This window comes from Cydia pomonella, chromosome 7, assembly GCF_033807575.1.
Source record: "Cydia pomonella isolate Wapato2018A chromosome 7, ilCydPomo1, whole genome shotgun sequence".
Classification (NCBI taxonomy): domain Eukaryota; kingdom Metazoa; phylum Arthropoda; class Insecta; order Lepidoptera; family Tortricidae; genus Cydia; species Cydia pomonella.
The window spans coordinates 15,005,652-15,027,315 of NC_084709.1; the positions used below are offsets into that span (position 1 = coordinate 15,005,652).

A 21,664-nucleotide genomic window follows, 5' to 3' on the forward strand; every position below is an offset into this window, starting at 1 on the left:
GTACATATATCGATACAAAGTAGAACACATTAAATGAAAGAAGATGAAATTAGAGGTAAACAACAGGCGGTGTTATCGCTAAAGAATGATTTCTTCCAGAATCCTTTTTAGTAGTTGAAAATGTGATACAGAGATACGCAATAAAAACAATGAAAACGGAATAGTTAATAATTTTTTATTTAATTACTTCAGTACAGCGTTTTTTTTTCACTTACATGTTCAATTCAAAGTCTGTTTTTGTGCTAACAAGTATTGCATTAGTTACGTACTTTAAAAAAGAAACAATCATATTTTCCATATTATCTTGTTAAATTACTTACTTTACAGTGAAATATCCATCTACTTATAACGTTTTAATATTTTATGGATATGTATATGTCTATAAATTAGATGTGCCTATATATAACAACAAGTGAAATAAGAATGCAATGGCAAAAACAATGGGTATATCGTAAACTTTAGGTAAATGATTTCTTTAAATTTTAAAGCAACTCCGTTCAATACAAAAATGAAAAATCTAATTACACGTGCGCCTATATGAGGTCCGTTAATCTACTTAATCTAGACGTCCAATCCACAAAGCGGCATACTTCCGCTAAAGTTATAGGAATGTTGGCTGTACCTATATAATAAAAATGATTTCTTTTTTTTTAGTTTAAGTCGTTGAATTCAAAATAAAACTCTTTAAATTCCTAGATTACTTTATTCAATATTAATAAAAATGAAAACCTCTGCTAACATCCACGTAATAGCAAAAATCAAATGTGTCTTTTGACAACTCGTGATGTATGTAAATAGGTACATCTCGGGGCTTGAGCGTTGCAGGAGACTGAAAAACGCGAGATATAAATAACTTTCAGGCCAATTCAAACGTATGTACCTACTAACGTTAGGATGATATTTGAATCATAATATTATTCAGTTATCGTGTATAAGTTAAATGCCATTCTAATACCAGTGTACGTTCAAATTGATCTGTTTGATCTTATATTGCACAGTATCTGCATCTGCTGTATCTGCATCTTTTCATCTCAACAGTGAATAAGAAGGAAAAATACAACCTGAAAGAAATTTAAGCCTTTTTCATCTCACAAAAGAAAAATTTGGTACAAAAGGTGGACTTAATGCCAAAACTTTCATTAAAGTACCACATAAAAACAAAATGAAAGAATTTCCAAAGAAAATAATATATAAATAAAACAACAAACTTCAATTTGACAGTTTGATTCGAGAATTAAAATAAAGTTCGGGTGTAATATAGATATTTGACTACCTACTAGGTTATACATCGATAAAAGTATATTGTTGTAAAGAATTACTTTTGCATTTTTACGGTACACGGTTTTTAGGGTTTCGTACCCAAAGGGTAAAACGAGACCCTATTACTAAGACTCCGCTACCGTCCGTCCGTCCATCTGTCCGTCTGTCACCAGGCTATATCTCATGAACCGTGATAGTTAGACAGTTCAAGTTTTTACATGATGTATTTCTGTTGCCGCTATAACAACAAATACTAAAAAAACGGGTAAACACCGAGGGTTCCGTACAAACTTTGCATTATCTCGTGTAACTATAAAGGCGAAAGACTTTTGAACAGAAGTACCTATACTACGTATATTTGTGTACAGCGCCATCTATGTCTAACTAATTTGCGCGATGTAATGCACGTATGTTGGTTTTTCGAGGATAATTCTCTATCATGCGAACCGATTCCAGTGAATTCGTTTAAAGTAAATTAAAAAAAATACATTTTAAAAAGGACAGAAAAACCCTAATTAGAAGTCTGGGCTAATTCTTTTGTGTACTTATATGTTGCTTTCTTTGTGGAACTAATTTTATTAATTTTATTAGTAAGTCAAGTATGACTGTTACTGTACAGACCAATAGTTGTTACAGTTTTATTGTGGGTATATAGTTTTAATAATTTAACTCTCTTGCAAATAAATTTACATACAATTATATTTAATTTGTATAGCTTGTAGTTGCGCTCTCTCGAAAGGGTTTCCACGGAAGACCAGCGTCGGGGTCCCCAAAGGTTCCTTGACATGAAGCTGAGTGGAGACCATTTCAGTGACGCTTTATAATGATACTATGTCAGTGTTATTAGTTAAGTTTAAATTAAGCTTTTTTGAATAAAGCTTCTTCTATTCTATTCGATTTCAAAAATTGATCTTTTATTTGGAAAAAGGTGTATTTACTGTAATATCATAGAAATTCCAGGTGTAATAAACACACGTAAAATAAGCTAAATTGCAAACTGAATTCAGAAAGGCTTTTTGTTGATTAAAAATAATATACTAAGGTAGAGGTCTGATTATATTTTTCCTGTAAATTTTATATTAATGTTAATATTATGTGAAAAATTATTAATTTTTCGTCGGTAAACTTCGAAGATAAAGGGGGGGAACGGTAATTATTTTTTCACATTTTCCTTTATAAATAAAATTATTTTCTTTATGAAAAAAGAAGAAAAAATGTTTTGGAATGTACAATTGGAGCTCTTTCAAAGGATACCCCTTTTGACCTAGTCACTAGAATTTGAAATTTTGCCCCCTCTTCATATTGGGCATTTTCCATGATTAATAAAAAAGAAAAAAATAATAATACTTTCAATGTGTCTGGGTTAGCATTGTTCATAACTATTCCAAATTTCAAATCGATAGCTTAAGTGGTTCTCGAGATATTTAGCGATGTGACAGACGGACGGACGGACAGATTCGCACCTTTTGTTCCATTTTGGTACGGAACCCTCGGTGGGCGAGTCCGACTCGCACTTGTCCGGTTAACATTTAAATGCGTAAATAAATAAATATATTAAATCAAATAATTATAACGAATAAGTATATCTAATTTATATTAGGGAGGCCCCCAGGTTGAAATGCCATCTGAAGTTTGTCTCACGTTCGCCGCGCAATCTACTTACTGTTTTTACTAGCTAAGTACCCTTTTTCAAGCTGTTGAGGTAAATAAACATTTGTCAGATTAAGTACTTACCTATAAATCGTTTTACGCAGACTTTTTATTGCTATTGAGAGAGCAAGGGAGCAAAGTTTGATATTTCTTCGAGTGCTTATTTTGAGTCTCGTGCAAGCGAAAGATTCTATAATTGATAACTTACTACAGTAAGGAACTCAAGAGCGGACGAGATGTAAATAACTTTGATCTCGTGTAGTACACAAAAAATTTCACGACAGCAGTGTGAACATATTTGAAAGTTAAAAATACAACCTCAAAAAATGTAATCCGTCTTCATCACTATTTCACTCATGTTTTCTTAAGGTATTCTAACCATTGAATACTTACATCAATGATTCTAACAATTATGTTTAACTACCGCAATAAAACGAAACGAAAGAAAATTCAATTAAATAATACCTAAGGAAATAATGAGGTAGTAACGAACATCAATTGACAGTTCAATCGACCACTTTTTTTTTGTAAAAAAAACTTTGTAAGATACGGTCCGAATTGCGGATACAACTATTTGTCAACTATAGTCGAGATCGTTAAGAGTAGAATTATTTGTTTTGCGTAACAATTGCGTATTTTTTTAAATTCATTGTTTTGATTGTATAATAAAATACGTAAAATATGGTGTTTTAATTAAATTTTAAACTTTTATTTCATTAATTAATTATTACGATTGAGGACTCCTAGGGTGTTTTGGAACGATACAGTCTGACTTATTTCGGGGGTCTAATATCAATTGTCAATATACCGTTGCATAACGTATGCACTTATTTTTGTCTCTTTCTTTTTGCTAATGACCTGAAAGGGACAAAGACAATAGAATCCAAATATTCCGAACTTGTAATAGGCCCCGCACGTTGGAATGACATGCGAATATAAAGGTCACTTGAATGTTATTTTGTCTCACTGTTTTTAAGCACAAATTACCCTTGTTCCAGCTGCTGTCGTAAAAAAAATTGACATGTGCTTGTCGGACCACGTATACGAGTAATTAAGTGTTCCGAAGCTGTAGGTCGGTATAAAAAAAAAAACATTAAAGGGGACATAAGTTATTCCCCCATTTACAAATTTCTAAACTTTATGACGTTAGGGTCATGCTTAAAACAGTCGAGTTGTATCTAACTAATTCGTGATTTCTCGAATATCATATTTTTGTAATTACGGCTTCAGTATCCTACGGTTTTTCATCGTTTAGTTTGTATCAGTAACATTATTACTGTGATTACTCAGATTTTATATGCTTCCAGTATTGTTTAATGATATCAATATTCTTATAATATTTGTTGGACATACGACAGACAGAGCTAACCCGGGGCAAGGTCGATTAGTCAACTTCTACTTACGCATGTCACTTACTAACTACACGGGTTACTTTTATCCATTTACTATAAAATAGGCAAGTACAATCTGAAATTATTCATTTACTGTTCAAACACGACAGAGAAAGCTAGCAAAATGTTCTCCAAAGTAAGTCGGTACTTACTTACCTGTGACTACGTTCTGTTATATATATGAATAATAATGTTCCTAAATTAATTTATACGAAATTCTATCTCTGTCAATGCAGAAGAATCTTATTTTATTGTTTTAATTGCAGTTAGTGGCTCTGTGCGCATTCGTGGCGGTTTGCCAGGCTGGTCTCTTGCCTGAGCCCCACTACTCACATGCCGAAGCCGTCTCATCCCAAAGCATCGTGCGTCACGATGAGCAGCCCCATCACTCCTCCAAATTGATCGCCGCTCCCGTCGCCAAGCTGGCTGTCGTCGCTCCCGTTGCCTACCACGCTGCTCCCGCCACCCACTACGCCGCCCCCATCGCTAAGGTCGTAGCTCACCACGAGGAAGAAATCGTGAGTTTTGAACATTGCAGTCCATAAAATATATCTTATCATGATATGTTCATGTAGGTATGTTAAATATCTTTTGCCTTACTGTATATATAGCAAGTAAATAAAAACTTCAGAAACAATCAATAAACGATTCTGAAATCTTCTACATTATTTTATACATTTTTCCGAATTACAATTGTTAAGATACTATAAGTGTGTAAATAATGTACGTTACTGATATGTTGTATCTACTACAGGCGTACCCCAAATACGAGTACACTTATTCTGTGGCTGACGGACACACCGGCGACAACAAGTCCCAGCAGGAGACCCGCGACGGAGATGTCGTGAAGGGCTCTTACTCTTTCCACGAGGCTGACGGCTCCATCCGCACCGTGGAGTACACCGCTGACGACCACAACGGCTTCAACGCGGTGGTGCACAACACCGCCCCCACGCACGCGCCCGCCGTCCTCAAGGCCGCTCCCGTCCTCGTGAAGGCTGCGCCCGTCTACTACCACCACTAAATTGTTATTTTGATGTAGGAATTGTTATTTATTGTTAATATAGATACTTGCGAATGATAAATGAATAAAATTATTTTTAAACCAAAACCCCTTCTAATACTTACCCCAAAAACTACATACAATAAATAATGTTTAATTTCATCAGGGACTGCATAACCGAAAAATAAAGGTATAAAACTCTACCGGAATTTCGTTATACCGTTTCATTTTAGTTGGATTTCGAAAACCGATTGGTGAAATTGCTTTGAAATTAGAAAACTAAAAGGCGTATCAACATAATCATTATAATAATTGGTCAGTAATTGATTAATTTTAGTCTCCCTTGCACCTATGTATACATATGAGCTCGAGTAAGATGATGTTTGTGCTACTTAATATCAAATAAAGATGATATTTTTGAAATTGAAGCAGGCCCTTTTATTATTTTTATTTACATATAACAAGCCTATATACTTACTTTTGAGAACATTTTGCTATTTTCTCCGTAGTGTATGAAAAATGAATGATAACTTGATTATTGTGCTAGAGCGTTTTATACTTAGTACCTGGGCGACCGAGCTTTGCTCCGTTATAATTATTTATTGTAATATGGTGGTGTTTAGGTGATAATCTACATAAACTTAAAAAGTAAAATGAGAACTGACAATTATTATATTTACAATCGATTTCTGTGTAGATCAGGTGTTTGATTTCAGTGATCCTAAAAACTGATATGATCACATGAAGGCTTTCCTGATTTTTATTTTATTTAGGTCCTTTTTCAGAATGAAAGGTGAAATATTAAAATATAATAAAAAAAATTGTGCCACCAAAGTCACACAATACGCTCGGGCGGAGAAGTGCCCTAAGACTATCACAGCTAAACATACCATAGATATTTCTGATAGGTTTTCAAGGTAAAATGTGAACTGACAATTATTATTATTTACAATCGATTTCTGTGTAGATCAGGTGTTCGATTTCAGTGATCCTAAAAACTGATATGATCACATGAAGGCTTTCCTTACTTTTTTATATTTAGGTCCTTTAGGTCAAATATTCAAAATATAACAAAAAAAATTGGGCCACTAAAGTCACACAATACGCTCGGGTCAGAGAAGTGCCGTAAGACTATCACAGCTAAACATACCATAGATATTATCTGATAGGTTTTCAAGATGTCGCTTTTCAACATTGTCTCAGGTCTGGGTGTTTGTGCTACCTTCGTTGTTTCTGATTTCCATAAGAAAAGTGCTTTAGCTACTTACTTGTGATGTTATCCACATTAATTTGATAGTTTTTTCCGATATTCCTAATCTCAACCTTACAGCACTTTGTCACAAAGTAACGCCATCTATTGTCAATTTCTCTTATTACATAGCTCGTGAGCTATGGTTCAATTTAGGTCAATACGCATTGCGTGAGGCATAGTAGTTAGTTTTTATGTCATTATCCGAGAGATGGTGTCACAAAAACTACCCTAGAAACTGTATTTAAAATTTGTATCGGTATTTTTTTCGTTTTACACTATTGCTTCATAAGTCTCAATAAAATAAAAACACGAAAGCATAAATCTTATTCGCGTAATCAGTATAGGTAAATGTTAGACATATTTATGAGAAATATATATTGTTATCTCAAACATTAACTAAATTTTTTTACTAAATTAAACTTCTCTAAAACAATGAACATTAAAAAATTATATATAAACTTGAACATATAAAAAAAAAACGTTAGTCACCGGGTGAGATTCGAACCCGTAACACTCGTTTCTAGCCGTCCGCGTCTTAACCCGCTGGACCAGACGGACAGTGGCCGGCAACACGAAATTAGCGACCATATTCTGCGTCGAAAGAAAAACGCATGAAAACTCGCAAACACGCGTTTTCCCAAACATAAGACTAATCTAGATCGATTGTATACCCCCAAAAACCCCCATATACCAAATTTCAGCGAAATCGTTAGAGCAGTTTCCGAGATCACAGAAATATATATATATATATACAAGAATTGCTCGGTTAAAGGTATAAGATTTATAGAAACATGCTTTGAACTGATAGTACACACTATTTGACCTTGCCTTATGTCAAAGTGCCAAAGTGCCGCAGGAGCTAATGAGATATATGAATTAGAGAATTACTTTAACAAGTTGCTGTGTCAGTCAATTATCTATTTTATAATATGAAGTACGAATCTTAAAGAAATGAGACTATTTCTTAGTATGACCTTATAACACCTACAAACTATTTTTTTGCCGTTTTTTTTAGATAATGGTACGGAACCCTTCGTGCGCGAGTCCCACTCGCACTTGGCCGGTTTTTTTATTACGTTCATTTGGATTTGATTCAGTTAGATTTTTTTGTTATTTGATACTAAGTATTTTCCTCGCGTTGGTGTGGTGAAAACATTTATGTTTCACTCGGAGGCAAAGTTTGTTTAACCCTCGTTTCTTGAAACCCTCGCAACGCTCAAGATTCCACTTCTCGAACTCAATTTTGGAATCTTTCGATTGCTCGGGTATCAATATTAGTACGAGCTGTTTAACAAAAACTTTGCCCCCTTGTAAAATAAATAATGTTGAATTTTAGTTTGTATGTAATACTTAAATCACGATATATCCGTTAAACTAAAAACTGTGCCCCTTTTAAAGGTCGTTTTGGGCTTTATAGTATATAAATTAGTTTAATAAAATACAATACAAATCTAGTGTCTTTTTATCCTTGCGTTGAATGCGTGAGGTTTTAAAGGAGATTCAATTGTATGACTCTGAGACACCAAAATTTTTGTTATATTAAAAAAATATATTTTCTGTACCTATCATTAAAGCACCTCAAGTCTTCTTGCACCCAGGGCACTTCCTCGTGGTGACGGTGGTAACGGTCAGAAGTTCGATTTTGACCGGCTAAGCCCCTAGATGCAAATTACGCCGTTATGGCAAGAAGATTAAAAGATTCGATGCGTTGTGATGCCTCTGGAGTCCACCCTGCCGGGGAAGAGATGCAAGCGGCGGATCCATCAGGAAGCGGTCAGCTTCTGGTGTGGGGACACCCCGAAAGGACTACTGACCTTAGCAAAAAACTTATTTGTATTTCTTGTGGAGTAAATCTTATGAGAAATAGAAAACGTTCGCGAACATATACACTTTCTTGTTCTGAAATAAATGAAGAAGCCTATGAATATTTTAAAAAGCTTCCATCCAGTAGCAGTCGTTGGCAGAGATTTATTCGAAATAGACAGTCCAAAAATAACGATAATATTGAAATACAATCTATTGAAGAAAGTTCGGCAGAAACAAAAGATCTTATCAGACTTGACATATCAAGAGCATTCAATATACAATGTCAATGCATTTTCGGGTGTCAAAATATCAATTAACGAAATATTATGTTTATGTGTTTGCAGAAAAAGCTTAGCGGGTAAAGATTCAATAAAAGGTTACTATTGTAGGTGTAAAAATGGTACGCGAACCTGTGTTCACGTAATTACTATAATCTGGTTTTTGTTCTTGGTATGCAAAACATCATAATGTACAAATAAATCCACTATCAGAAGATCTAGAAAATATATGCATAAGATTTGATAATCCAGATGAAGAGGATGCTGAAAAATAATTATTATTTTTCAACATCCTGTAAAATGAGGCGCATTCGCTGAACGGCACTAAATATATTTTTCTGAACATATACTCCTCTGAAGTAAAACACTGGTATATAAATTATCGCTGCACGCCATATGGCCCAAATCGGGGCATGGTTCTTTATTCTTTATCAATTGTATTATGCTAAGTTAAAAGTTTGTATAAGTGTCATCGTGTCATTCACAAAGATGGGTGCCTTGACTCTTATTATTATGTTATTAAAGGTGAGATTTGACAAATCTCTGCGCGTCATCGTGGATGACACGAACTATAAACCACTAACCGCTCTTCATTAAAACATGATTTGTATCTAGAGCAGTAACACCGTACCTATGTGAGATGTCGCCCGCGGCAAGGTCGGCTGTGCCAAAAACTTGTCTTACTACTTACTCCACTCTAGAATACCAAGACACCTTCAACAGTTTGTAAGTATAAAACAAGTACTCACTGCTTGCACTTTGTCATTTACAATTTGAACGTATCAAAATCAATATGTTCTCCAAAGTAAGTATAATAAAGTACCTACTCAAGTTATTCTTGAGTAGGTATGGTACTTATGCCCATGGGCATAAGTGCTAGTATTTATTATAGTAGTAACAAAATGTGAACTTACTGATTTTATTTATCATACACAGATCGTAGCCCTATGCGCATTTGCGGCTGTAGCCCAGGCCGGCCTCCTGGTTGAGCCGCACTACTCCTCGGCCGCCGCCGTCTCCTCGCAGAGCATTGTGCGCCACGACCAGCCCCAGGCCGTAGCCCACAAGCTGGTGGCTGCCCCCGTCGCCTACCACGCCGCTCCCGCTCACGTTGCCTACCACGCCGCTCCCGCTCCCGTGAGCTACCACGCTGCTTCCGCCCCCATCGCCTACCATGCTGCTCCTGCTACTGTCCACTACGCCGCCCCCGTCGCTAAAGTTGTTGCTCACCACGAGGAAGAAATTGTAAGTTGCCTGAAGATCAAATCTAACTAATTATGTCCCTGTCATTTCTCAACATTAAAATTTTATTTTATTCCTGTGTTAGTCGCATCATATTTACCAAACATTGGTTTGCAGGCACACCCCAAATACGAGTACACTTACTCCGTGGCTGACGGACACACCGGCGACAACAAGTCCCAGCAGGAGACCCGCGACGGAGATGTCGTGAAGGGCTCTTACTCTTTCCACGAGGCTGACGGCTCCATCCGCACCGTGGAGTACACCGCTGACGACCACAACGGCTTCAACGCGGTGGTGCACAACACCGCCCCTACGCACGCGCCTACTGTCCTCAAGGCCGCTCCCGTCCTCGTCAAAACTGCGCCCGTCTACGCCGCTCCCACTTACTACCACCACTAAGCTACACAGTAAATTTGATACCAAAGAAGACATACCAGAGTTGAAGCAGGAGTGCTTGTTGAATATTTATTTATTTTGTGCAATACATGAAAAGTGTCAAAAATTAAATTTGCATGTCATTTTATTTCGTTTTCCAACAATATTCTGTAAAATTCAAAATTCCTGCTTTAAACCTAAGGACATCTTACTATTGCTTTATTTATCTACTTCCAATCATGTTGCATATGATATGCAACATGATTGGAAGTAGATATATTCATCTACTTCCAATCATACTTATTAGTAGATATGCAGCATATCGAATTCCTGGCAAAAATGAAGATGACAAAAAATTTAGTAAATTTCAACCGTACTTTAATTTAAATACATTAAAATGTAGATAATTTAGGGATTTAATTTGTGGTTATGTTATGATATTATAACTATTAACCCTTTCTGTACGGGGACTTGGAACGCCTAGCACCGCCTCAATACGGGCATGTCTTTGCGAGAGTCGGCGGTTAGACATATTTTCACTTACGTGTATTTTCTGAAATATAACAGTTGTGCGGTTGAAATTTTGTACACACATTAAAAACATTATGCACTTTTGATAACTACTCACTTATTGCACTTATAATCACTAGTACTTTATATTTCACGCGTAATATCTCTCACTAAAAAAAGTATAAATGTAAGTTACTACAAGCGATTTTAACTATTGTTAGTTTTGTAAATATTAGTTTATGATATTTTGAATAGAACAAGGCCTTGAAATGATAATAATTATTAACAAAATGCAAAAATATCAACCGTTTTCACGCAACATAAAAACACGACTGCCATTTGAATAAAATAGTGATGTGCACCTATCGATACAGTTGTCGATATTTATCTGTACTGCTCAAGGGTAAAAATAAAAAAGTGTAGCAGAGATCATTACTATTTTAATCTTAAGAACATATTATTATTATTTATTACCATACGCTGTAATATAATCCAATTTTTAACTTTTTTTATAATTATTTTATAAATCACGAAATTTACAACTATAACACTTGCAACTAGCCTAACTACTAAAACTCGATGAAATATAAAACAACACTATTTGCCGCCATATTGAGTTACTTTTTCTGCACTCGTGGAGTACGGGTGTCAACCCCCGTTGACAGAAAAAATGCGGGATTTTTAAATAAATATTTGTTTTAACGCCATCTACCAGAATGTTTTACCATTTTTTTCTTTGAATCTATACTAATGCTACTACTAAATATCATCGTTATTACCAACATATAAGGTCAAAGTTGGTTGAAAAAAAATTTCAAACTTCGTCCTTGTTTCGATCAACTATAGTTGACACCCGTACTACAGTGACGATACCTAATTGGCAACTCTGGTTGTCACCCGTACAGAAAGGGTTAATAAGGTTACTTGAAGGCGTATTCTTATTGTAATAACAGGCTATAAATTTGTATTTGGATTTGTGATAGATACGATTTGCCAGTGTCAAAAGTGTCCTTTCTTCGACCTGAAGCTTTACTTTTGGTAGTAACAGTTCATATCATCCACAACAAATACAGATCCAATTAATAACATGTTATAACAATCACAATGCGTCTCCTAGTCACAACCTGGTAATGGTATGGGTAGCGTCGACCTAAGGCTTCGAAAAGCTCGAATCTGCATAGAAACGTGGGATCCTATAACTGTTTTTTTTTTTGTCGTTAATGTTATGGCTTTGAGTTATTGCAAGTTTTTATTTAGGATCATCTGTCCCGTTGTTTGTATATTTGTAAACAAATATTGCAACCTAAATTAGACCCACTTCCCAGTACTCGATTGAGCTGAAACTTCAAATACCTATGTAAGTTGAGTGACAATATAATATTATGGTAACATCGAGCTGATCTAATGATGGAGACAATCTCGCTAGCATGAGTTGCGTTTTCGCACGCGATCGGAGATAGCTATAGGAACTCTGTGATAAAACAACGCAACTTCAATGTCTTTGGATTTGATGGAATAGTCTCGATTAGTATGAGTTGACTGACTATTGAAAGAAAAGAACATTCATGGATTCATGTTTGTGTAAAAAAATATTTTTTTGACAAAATACTTGCTTATTTACTTAGTCTTAAGCATTCTTCTCCTGTTTGATACTAAAATTTTCAGAAAAATAATGGTTCCAATTTTGACCGAAATTGCCACCTTTAAGCTCAAATTAAACTTATCCTTGTCAAGGTATCGGTAGACAACCCAGAGATTACACTCATTAAGCATTGTCTTTCAAATAAAACATATTTCGTTACGAAATACGACCGTTGAAGGTTACTGCATGGCCGTCTCTTAGGTTAGTAGGTACACAGGTTATCTCACGATGCGTTTAGTCACTGAAATGCTAGTGGTGAATTTGAAAGTATCTCGTACAAAGTTCACGCTTCAGGTTTTATATTCGCGCGATAGAAGTCAGATTGGCCATTATGTTATAAATAATAACTACTTAAAGTACTTAATCTGCAGTACCTAAGAAGACATTGATCCACTTCAGACAGTTGGACAAAAATTGTTTAAGTTTACTTGGGACAAAAAAAACCGTATGAGGAAAGTCCTTCTACGTAGAAGGACTTTCCTCATACGGTTTTTTTTTTAGGTTAAGGTTAAGTATTTTTAAGTTAATTTTGTTTATGCATTAGTATTATCATTAGTTTTGTAATTTAGTTTTTAATATATTTAGGTATCTCTAACTGATTATTTTCGCTGCAAGTCCTTCTCTTGTCCCATAGTTTATCTTACCCTAACTAACCTGATCTTTCAAAATTATAAATACATATAACATTGCAATTGTTTAAAGGTCGAGTAATTAATTATAATACCCGTACATAAATTCACATTGGTTCAGAGATATACTTTGCAGCACATCACCGGGCACTACGCAGCGCAGGCGTCGGGCGTCCTGGTGGGATAAGTGAAAAACATATAGCCTACGTGGATTTGTATTAAGAATGACTTTTTGAGCTACGAAATTTTAAAATAGACATGTAATTACTCCACATCTGTAATAAGCTGCAAAGTTAAATTAAAGGTGTGTGCGTTTTAGATGAATGAAAGGATGTGTCATCAGATACGCTATCTAAACGATGCTGTGAGTATCTGTGAGTAAAGAGTATGTTACGTCTGCTTATCGATTAGTCATGAACAACCGGCCTGACTTACGTCACTTAGTGTCATAAATTGTGTGCTGCAGAAGAGCGAACTTTAATCCGGAAATCGTTGCATCAATTAACAAATATTAAGCCTTCGTCCCCTTCTGGAGATATTTCTAGTATTAATATTACTGATGATTTAGTATACAAGCATTTAAAAAACTTATGTGTTAATAAGGGTGCAGGTTTTGATAACATTCATCCATTATTAGTTTCTAAACTTTACGTTGAGCTGGCGGCTCCCTTGGCTAAACTTTTCAGAAAGTCTCTCAGTGAAGGTATTGTCCCTAGCGTCTGGAAGCAGGCTATCATTACACCGGTGCACAAAGGCGGTGATAAACATAATATTAAGCTTTATCGACCAATTTCGAAACTTTGCGTATTCGCTAAGGTTTTCGAAAAAATTGTAACGAATGAAATGACTGCTGTGGTCTCTCGACACATCTCTGTGCATCAACATGGTTTTTTCAAAGGTAGAAGCGTCGACACTAACCTAGTCACCTATACCGACCATATTATTAATGCTTTGGATGCCGGTTATCAAGTGGACGCCGTGTATACCGATTTCTCTAAATGCTTCGATAAAATAGATCATTCAATTTTACTTCAGAAGCTTTTCAGGATCGGTATACACGGTGACCTCTTTAGGTGGTTAAAGTCTTACATTAGTAATAGAAGTCAGGCGGTTGCACTCAAGGGCTATAGGTCGAAGTTTCTACCCGTTCCCTCAGGGGTTCCCCAGGGCTCTCACCTGGGGCCTTTTCTATTTGTCTTATATGTAAATGATATTGATACTATCTTTCAGTCTTCATCCCACATACTTTATGCAGACGACACAAAAATATATAAGACTATTCGGAATTATGATGATTGTGTTGCGTTACAATCCGATTTGTCACAATTTGAGGACTATTGTCAGCGAAATCACTTAATTATAAACGCTGAGAAATGCTACACTATCACATTTTCCCGTAAACATAATCCTATAACTTTCGATTATAATTTAGCTGGTAGCAGTGTCTCAAGGGTGTCGTCGATCCGAGATTTAGGGATTACTCTGGATGCTAAACTCTCCTTTGTTGAACACATAGATAATATTGTGGCGAGAGCATATAAAAAATTAGGAATGATTTTGCGTTTAAGTAAACCATTCAAAAGTACATTCACGTTAAAAGTTTTGTATTACTCTTTCGTCCGTAGTATTTTGGAGTTTGGCAGTGTTGTTTGGAGCCCACATTTTGGCATTCATAAGTCACGACTTGAAAGGATTCAGAAATTTTTTTGTAAGTCCCTTGATTACAGAACCGGCCGCTATAACTGTGATTATTTTTCGTCAGCAGCTAGACATAGTCTCCCTCCATTGGAGAAAAGAAGAGCATATCTAGATGTTTTATTTTTATTTAAAATTATTAGAAATCACATAGATTCTAACCTTTTATTAGATAGCGTTTCCTTCAAAATCTCTCGTTTCCACTCACGTTCTAAACCCACATTTTCTATTTCCTCCTGTGGCACACAGTATGCTAAAAACTCTTTCTTTAGGCGCACTTGTTATTTGTATAATGAATCTCTTAACGATATAGATATTTTTGTTCATAGCTTGTCCGTATTCAAGAACAAAGTTCGGCAAATTTTGTTTTCTAGAAATTGATCAATTTGGTTCCAGTCATATTTTTCATACCTTTGTATGTTTTCTTAACTTACTTGCATGTAGTACACAACTAAACCGGTAATTTATAATTGCGTAATTTACATTTCTATGTAATAGTTTTCTTAGTAATGTAGGAAACTTTAGGCCTATTTTTAGTCCATTTACTCTAGACATATTTGTAAAAGGCTGTTTGTTTTCTAAATAAATTAAAAAAAAAAAAAAAAAAAAAAAATTAAATTTGCCACGTTAAGTTGATATTTACACCATTGACATATATATTTCTAAGGATAGGCCTTACTGGCACTAAGAATGGCCCTAGTTCAGTGGTGTCACTCATGAATTCGAGCCAATCATGCAATCTAACGCAACTAGATGTGACCAATCGCGCGCATGATGCGAAATCATCAACCAATCTCGTTGTGGCGTTAGACTGCACGATTAGCTCAAATTCGTGTATACGTGACACCGCTGTACTGGTCCCATTCTCATTGCCCGTAAGGCCCGTCCTTAGATATATATGTCAATGATTTACACACATTAAGGAGAACTTTAGTCTGTTTGTCAGTCTACTTGTTAATATTGGGTCCACCTATGGCAATTATATCTTCTTTCAGTTCCCACGCCGTTAACATTTAGGTACACATTTAAGAAATCCAAAAAATATCCTAGGTTTAATCTTTGCTTTTTGTGACTGGTCAAAACGCAGATTGGATGCAGTGAAGAAGATACGTACACTTGGCGATTATCGGGTTTAACAACAGCATCGCTCGCAAATTACATGTGAACTGCAAGTGCGATAATATCCTAATAACGGTCGAGCAATAATCAAGATCTAACTGAACGTTTCAATCCTTGCTCAGTTTAGGACTGATTTAACAGCTTACTTATTTCAAAACACTTAGAAATGTAACTAAAACGTGTTGTGAGACGTATCTAAATCCCGATCAACATATCGATAGATCTGTCTTGATCTATCTTGTTAGCAAAGTAGTAGGCTACTTGTGTAAGTTATGTGACAAATAGTGCAATAAACTGATAGGGTTGCATATAGTTACTTAATACACATTATTATAGAATCAACGTTACAAGACAAGTTATATATGTAGTTGACACAATTTATGAGACAAGAATATATGTGACGCCCTGTAAAGGCACAGCAACGTAATTCAAGTATTCAATATCAGTTTTTAAAATTCCATACTTTTAACAATAATACATAATGTTAAACACAATGTAACACAATGTATGTGTGTGTGTATGTGTGTTATGTAATACATAATGTGTTGTGTTACAGTATTGTTAAAGTAGTGTATACAACCTGCTACTGTATGAGCAAGGTTTCCCCGCTGCACCTATATCTATAGTCTTAATTTTAATTGTATATTTTATTTTATTGTATTGTTGCTTTATTGTAATTTAATGGGTTAATACCTGAATAAATAACATTTTATTTATTTATTTAAACTACATTTAACTTATTCATTACAATTTGAGGAGACTATGGTACAGTTATCATTCGTTTTAATAATACATGTGTCCAACAAAACATTACAATTTATACTAATAAGTTTTATATATTACTACATGGCTTGTTATAAAAAAAACTACTAAATCTAAACTTAACTAAAACAATTTAACCGAACATCTACCCTCTGAACCCTGGCCTCTCGGCAAGATCCCATCAGGCAGGCAGTATTCCTGCACTGTATTGCGATAGCAAGTCTAATTTGCGCGGACACGAGGGTCTCCTGTTACCTCCCTCGCCCGCTTCCTGAGCTACTTGTGGAGGCCACACGCATCTTTGCCCATGGACCGAATGTCTTGACACTAAAAACTTCTTGTGGTTGGTGTCAAAACAGCTGTTTTGGTTAGTTTTAGAGAAATCTCGGGCGCCCGCCACCGCCCCAGCGTTTCTGCTGGTCGCTGAAATGTAGGACGCTGCTAACGTATCGGCGCAGGTAGCGTCCCACACCAGCGCACGGCCCGTCTTCCAGTGGATTAACGACCTTATTATTATTTATTTATTAAGAAGAGAAGCTTGTGTCTATGGGTGTTCTTTTAAACGGACATTCAAAATCTATTCAAGTTACGACTTGAGGACACGGACACTAGCGTTTTTAATTAATCATTTGAAAAAACATACAATTTCCTAAATTATTGTAAAAAATAAAATGTGCATAATTATTTACTTTCTGTCACTTTTATTACATTGCATGAAATAAATAAATATTCTACAACTAACTGCTGCCAATTTTCCTCTTTGGTATACATTTTTACGTGTAACTTAGTGGTGGTAGTAGGCGGGAGCGGTATAGACGGACGCAGCCTTGACGACGACGGGAGCGGCCTTGAAGACGGCAGGCGCGTGCGTGGGGGCGGTGTTGTGCACCACCGCGTTGAAGCCGTTTTGGTCATCAGCGGCGTACTCTACGGTGCGGATGGAGCCATCAGCCTCATGGAAGGAGTAAGAGCCCTTCACGACATCTCCGTCGCGGGTCTCCTGCTGGGACTTGTTATCGCCGGTGTGTCCGTCAGCCACGGAGTAAGTGTACTCGTATTTTGGGTACGCCTGTAATATACTCGTATATTAGATATCAACAAGTTACATAATTTACTTACTTTCATCTGTTACTTAGAAAAGTGGACAGAACTTTTGAAACGGTTTTTTCGGAATAATTTGTATAATTTCTTAGTTGTTATAATTTCTGTAGTTTTTATTTACTTGCTATATATATACATATAGTATTTATAGTTACAATGAGACAATATACATGCAATATAACTACATGGACATATCATGCTGATTTGCATTTTAGTTTACGTATGCTATGTTGAACTCACGATTTCTTCTTCGCGGTGGGCGATAACCTTAGCGATGGGGGCGGTGTAATGTACGGCCGCTGGAGCAGCATGGTACGCGATCGGGGCCGGGGCGGCGTGGTATTCGACGTGAGTGGGAGCGGCCTGGTAGGCGACGGGGGCACCCACCAACTTGTGGGCTACGTCCTGGGGCTGGTCGTGGCGCACGATGCTCTGCGAGGAGACGGCGGCGGCCGAGGAGTAGTGCGGCTCAACCAGGAGACCGGCCTGGGCTACAGCTGCGAAGGCGCACAAAGCTACGATCTAGAACAGTGTTAGTATTTATTAATCACTTCATATTTAAGGCTTTAATTTAGTAATAATTTCAGTGTTTATGATTAAACTTACTTTGGAGAACATGATTGATTGTGTTACTTTTACGACTAATAGGTAAATGATGCTTGTCTAGAGCTGAATTCTAGTTTTATACTTGTTGTAAAATGTATCAAGCAGAACATAGCGTAACGTAACCTTGCTTCGGGTCAAATGTGATATGCGTGTAGGTTCAAATTTATAAGCAGCTTTCATTAGCCACACATTTGAAAGTCGCTTATTGTCTATTCGTACGCGTAAAACGTAAGTAATGAAATTATGCATAAGTGTTTTTGTCAAGCAGATTTTTTTCTTCATAATTTTATAGCCGACTATTCTTTGTACAGTCACTATTAATAAAGAAGCCCCGAGCCCAAATTTAAAATTTCATGAGGCCGATTTGATAAATAAAATTGTGTCAAAAACTGATTTGACTACAGACAAGAGCACACACTATAACAGCCAAAACTGAATACAAATTTGTGAAAACAATTGGGTAAATAATTCGATGGTAAATACAAAAACATATATATATATTATTATAATAGTATAGTACTAGTACTAAGATAGGTAGAAGATCTAGATATAAGATTGTATTTTGAGTATGTTCCCTGATATAAATGTTCCATCAGTGTCACGGTTTTCTGACCAGTTTGGATCATTGTTGCAATTAGATAAGGCCCAAGTACTGGTCAGGTAAGTGTGTTGCTGTTAGTAGGTACCTACACCTTACACAGTAGATTAAGGAAGAATGTTGAGTGCTACCATTCGTAAACAAACTGTTGAGCAGAAAAATATGTAAAATGAATATTGCTGTGTATTTCTTATCGAGTTAATGAATTAAAATAAATTAAATAAATATAAATACTTTCAATCCTCTTTGGCAATAACAAATATAAAAATGAATATGCTGGATGATTTTGGAGTCGTGATCCCAAATGACAAAAATGTATTAAGATGGTCATACTGGACAAGGTTTCGCATGGGATTTACCACAAAAGCGGGAAAAATATGGGAAATCTTGTTCAGTATGTTCATCTTAATACATTTTTGATATTCGGGATCACGACCCCAAGAGCACCCAGTATATGTGTATAACTATAAAACTCCCGTGTGACTCGGACATACGGGACATATTAAAATAGCTTTCAACGGGTTACTACCTGCCGTATACGTAAATTAATAAGGTAGTCGAAAGAAATCTGTCTTGGTCAAGATTTTTGAACCTTGGATAAAAAAAAATCGCAAAAGCCAACCTTATTTCAATGAAATTAAAATTTTATGAAACTTTTTTGAACGAAATCGGTTATGAAGCAATTTTTATAATTTTCGCAAAACAGTTTATTTAGGTCTGCCGAATCTGCCTAATGTGACAGACATGCAACTATGGAAATTAATATTCAGCATGGCCCGACATGATCTTAGCCGATTTGTTTAGCCATTTCACTGATCACCAACATATAAGGAGGATGTCATGTCGTACTTTTGAATGAACTAATACGTAAGCTCATGCCTCTGGCCGGAGGCAAGGTCGCATTACAACCTGATTGGGAATGCTTGCACAGTAGATAGCGAGTAAGTATAAAATCAGATTTCAATACGACACAGATATCATTCAGACTTTAGACATTGAAGCTAAACCAAACATGTTTTCCAAAGTGAGTTCACCAATGAATAAATAGAGTGCAATTAATTAAATAAATCAATACAACATATACTCAAATAATATCTTCGTTTTCCAGATCGTCGCTTTCTGCGCCTTCGCGGCTGTAGCCCAGGCCGGTCTTCTGGTTGAGCCGCACTACTCCTCGGCCGCCGCCGTCTCTTCGCAGAATATCGTGCGTCACGACCAGCCCCAGGCCGTAGCCCACAAGCTGGTGGCTGCCCCCGTCGCCTACCACGCCGCTCCCGCTCACGTCGCTTACCACGCCGCTCCCGCTCCCGTGACCTATCACGCCGCTCCCGCCCCCATTGCCTACCATGCTGCTCCTGCTGCCGTCCACTATTCTGCCCCTATCGCTAAAGTAGTAGCCCATCATGAGGAAGAAATCGTAAGTTATAGCGAAAATAAAATTCTTTAATTTACCTTTCCTGTGTTAGGGCTCCTCTACACGATGGCCCAGCGTAGGCCAGTCCAAGGGACGCAGCTATGCGGTGAAATGAGATAGCAATATCACTTGCTCCCTCTAACTTATAAATGCGTCCCTAGGACTGGCCTACGCTGGGCCATCATGTAGAGGAGCCATTAGTCGCATCATATTTACCAAACATTGGTTTGCAGGCACACCCCAAATACGAGTACACTTACTCCGTGGCTGACGGACACACCGGCGACAACAAGTCCCAGCAGGAGACCCGCGACGGAGATGTCGTGAAGGGCTCTTACTCTTTCCACGAGGCTGATGGCTCCATCCGCACTGTAGAGTACACCGCTGACGACCACAACGGCTTCAACGCGGTGGTGCACAACTCCGCCCCCACGCATGCGCCCGCCGTCATCAAGGCTGCGCCCGTCTACGCTGCTCCCGCCTACTACCACCATTAATATATTTAGTGAATTTGTAACCAAAGATGATTGAGAGAAACTGGCGGTAATTGTTGAATATTTATTTATATCATGCAAAATATAAAAAGTGTCAAAAATTAAATATGCATATTATTTCTTTCCCAACAAGTGAGGTAATTAGGTGTAAAAAAAATCATCATTTTAATAGTCCATTAGCACGTACGGTTTGTGTACACCTCCCGGTTGTAAATTAAAAAATACAGGGAATATGGCTGTTTGTGCGGTGAATGGGTGTCATATCTCATCATTTCATAAAAACTAATCGCCTGATTATTACATTTCACGCATAAGTATCGAGTTTACGTAATAGTAAATACAAAAATCCAAACCTTCGTCAGCCGCCATTATTTATAAATGTTGCCAGTTAAATGAATAATTTTTCCTCCAAATGAGGCATGACGTTAATATTGTAAAATATTACGTTTACTTTAAGTTCCTTGTATTATTAAAGAAAATTACATTTTATTATGATTTAAAATTATGTTTTTTTAATAAAATTTCAGTTTAAATTCTTATTTATATTTTATGATATGGTACCTAGTTATAGATTTCCGACACTATAGCCCCGATACCGAACAGAGTCGGCTCGTGAGGTACCTCACTGTTTGTAAATAAGTACCTATAGAAATTTATTTATAGATCATTTGCACATTTAAAATATAATAGCAAAAACTTATTTATTTAAACCGTTATGCCCGAAATTAGGACTGGCTTACCCCGCGATTCGTCACGCCGCTAAAAGTGCGTTACAAATGTCAAAAACATTGTCGCTGCGTTTGACATGTCTCTGGTGGCTGCCAGGATTTTTGA

The 21,664-nt window shown here is 36.5% G+C and overlaps 3 protein-coding genes across 3 annotated transcripts; 2 read left to right on the plus strand and 1 right to left on the minus strand.

The window, feature by feature from the left end:
* Positions 1 to 3,993: 3,993 nt before the first annotated feature.
* Positions 3,994 to 5,732, plus strand: LOC133519943 (cuticle protein 8-like). The gene is made up of 3 exons (XM_061854155.1): positions 3,994 to 4,437; positions 4,568 to 4,819; positions 5,056 to 5,732. Exons 1-3 carry the CDS (start codon positions 4,426 to 4,428, stop codon positions 5,323 to 5,325), a joined length of 534 nt encoding a protein of 177 aa, XP_061710139.1. The 5' UTR covers positions 3,994 to 4,425; the 3' UTR covers positions 5,326 to 5,732.
* A 3,546-nt stretch (positions 5,733 to 9,278) lies between these two features.
* On the plus strand, positions 9,279 to 20,936 carry LOC133519498 (uncharacterized). Its single transcript, XM_061853503.1, has 9 exons — positions 9,279 to 9,445; positions 9,577 to 9,885; positions 10,000 to 10,282; positions 17,406 to 17,639; positions 18,089 to 18,250; positions 18,921 to 18,984; positions 19,880 to 19,946; positions 20,031 to 20,339; positions 20,570 to 20,936. Exons 1-9 carry the CDS (start codon positions 9,434 to 9,436, stop codon positions 20,831 to 20,833), a joined length of 1,704 nt encoding a protein of 567 aa, XP_061709487.1. The 5' UTR covers positions 9,279 to 9,433; the 3' UTR covers positions 20,834 to 20,936.
* On the minus strand, positions 17,322 to 18,629 carry LOC133519936 (cuticle protein 8-like). Its single transcript, XM_061854147.1, has 3 exons — positions 18,325 to 18,629; positions 17,959 to 18,240; positions 17,322 to 17,686 (listed from the first exon to the last, which is right to left on the minus strand). Exons 1-3 carry the CDS (start codon positions 18,334 to 18,336, stop codon positions 17,402 to 17,404), a joined length of 579 nt encoding a protein of 192 aa, XP_061710131.1. The 5' UTR covers positions 18,337 to 18,629; the 3' UTR covers positions 17,322 to 17,401.
* Positions 20,937 to 21,664: the final 728 nt, after the last annotated feature.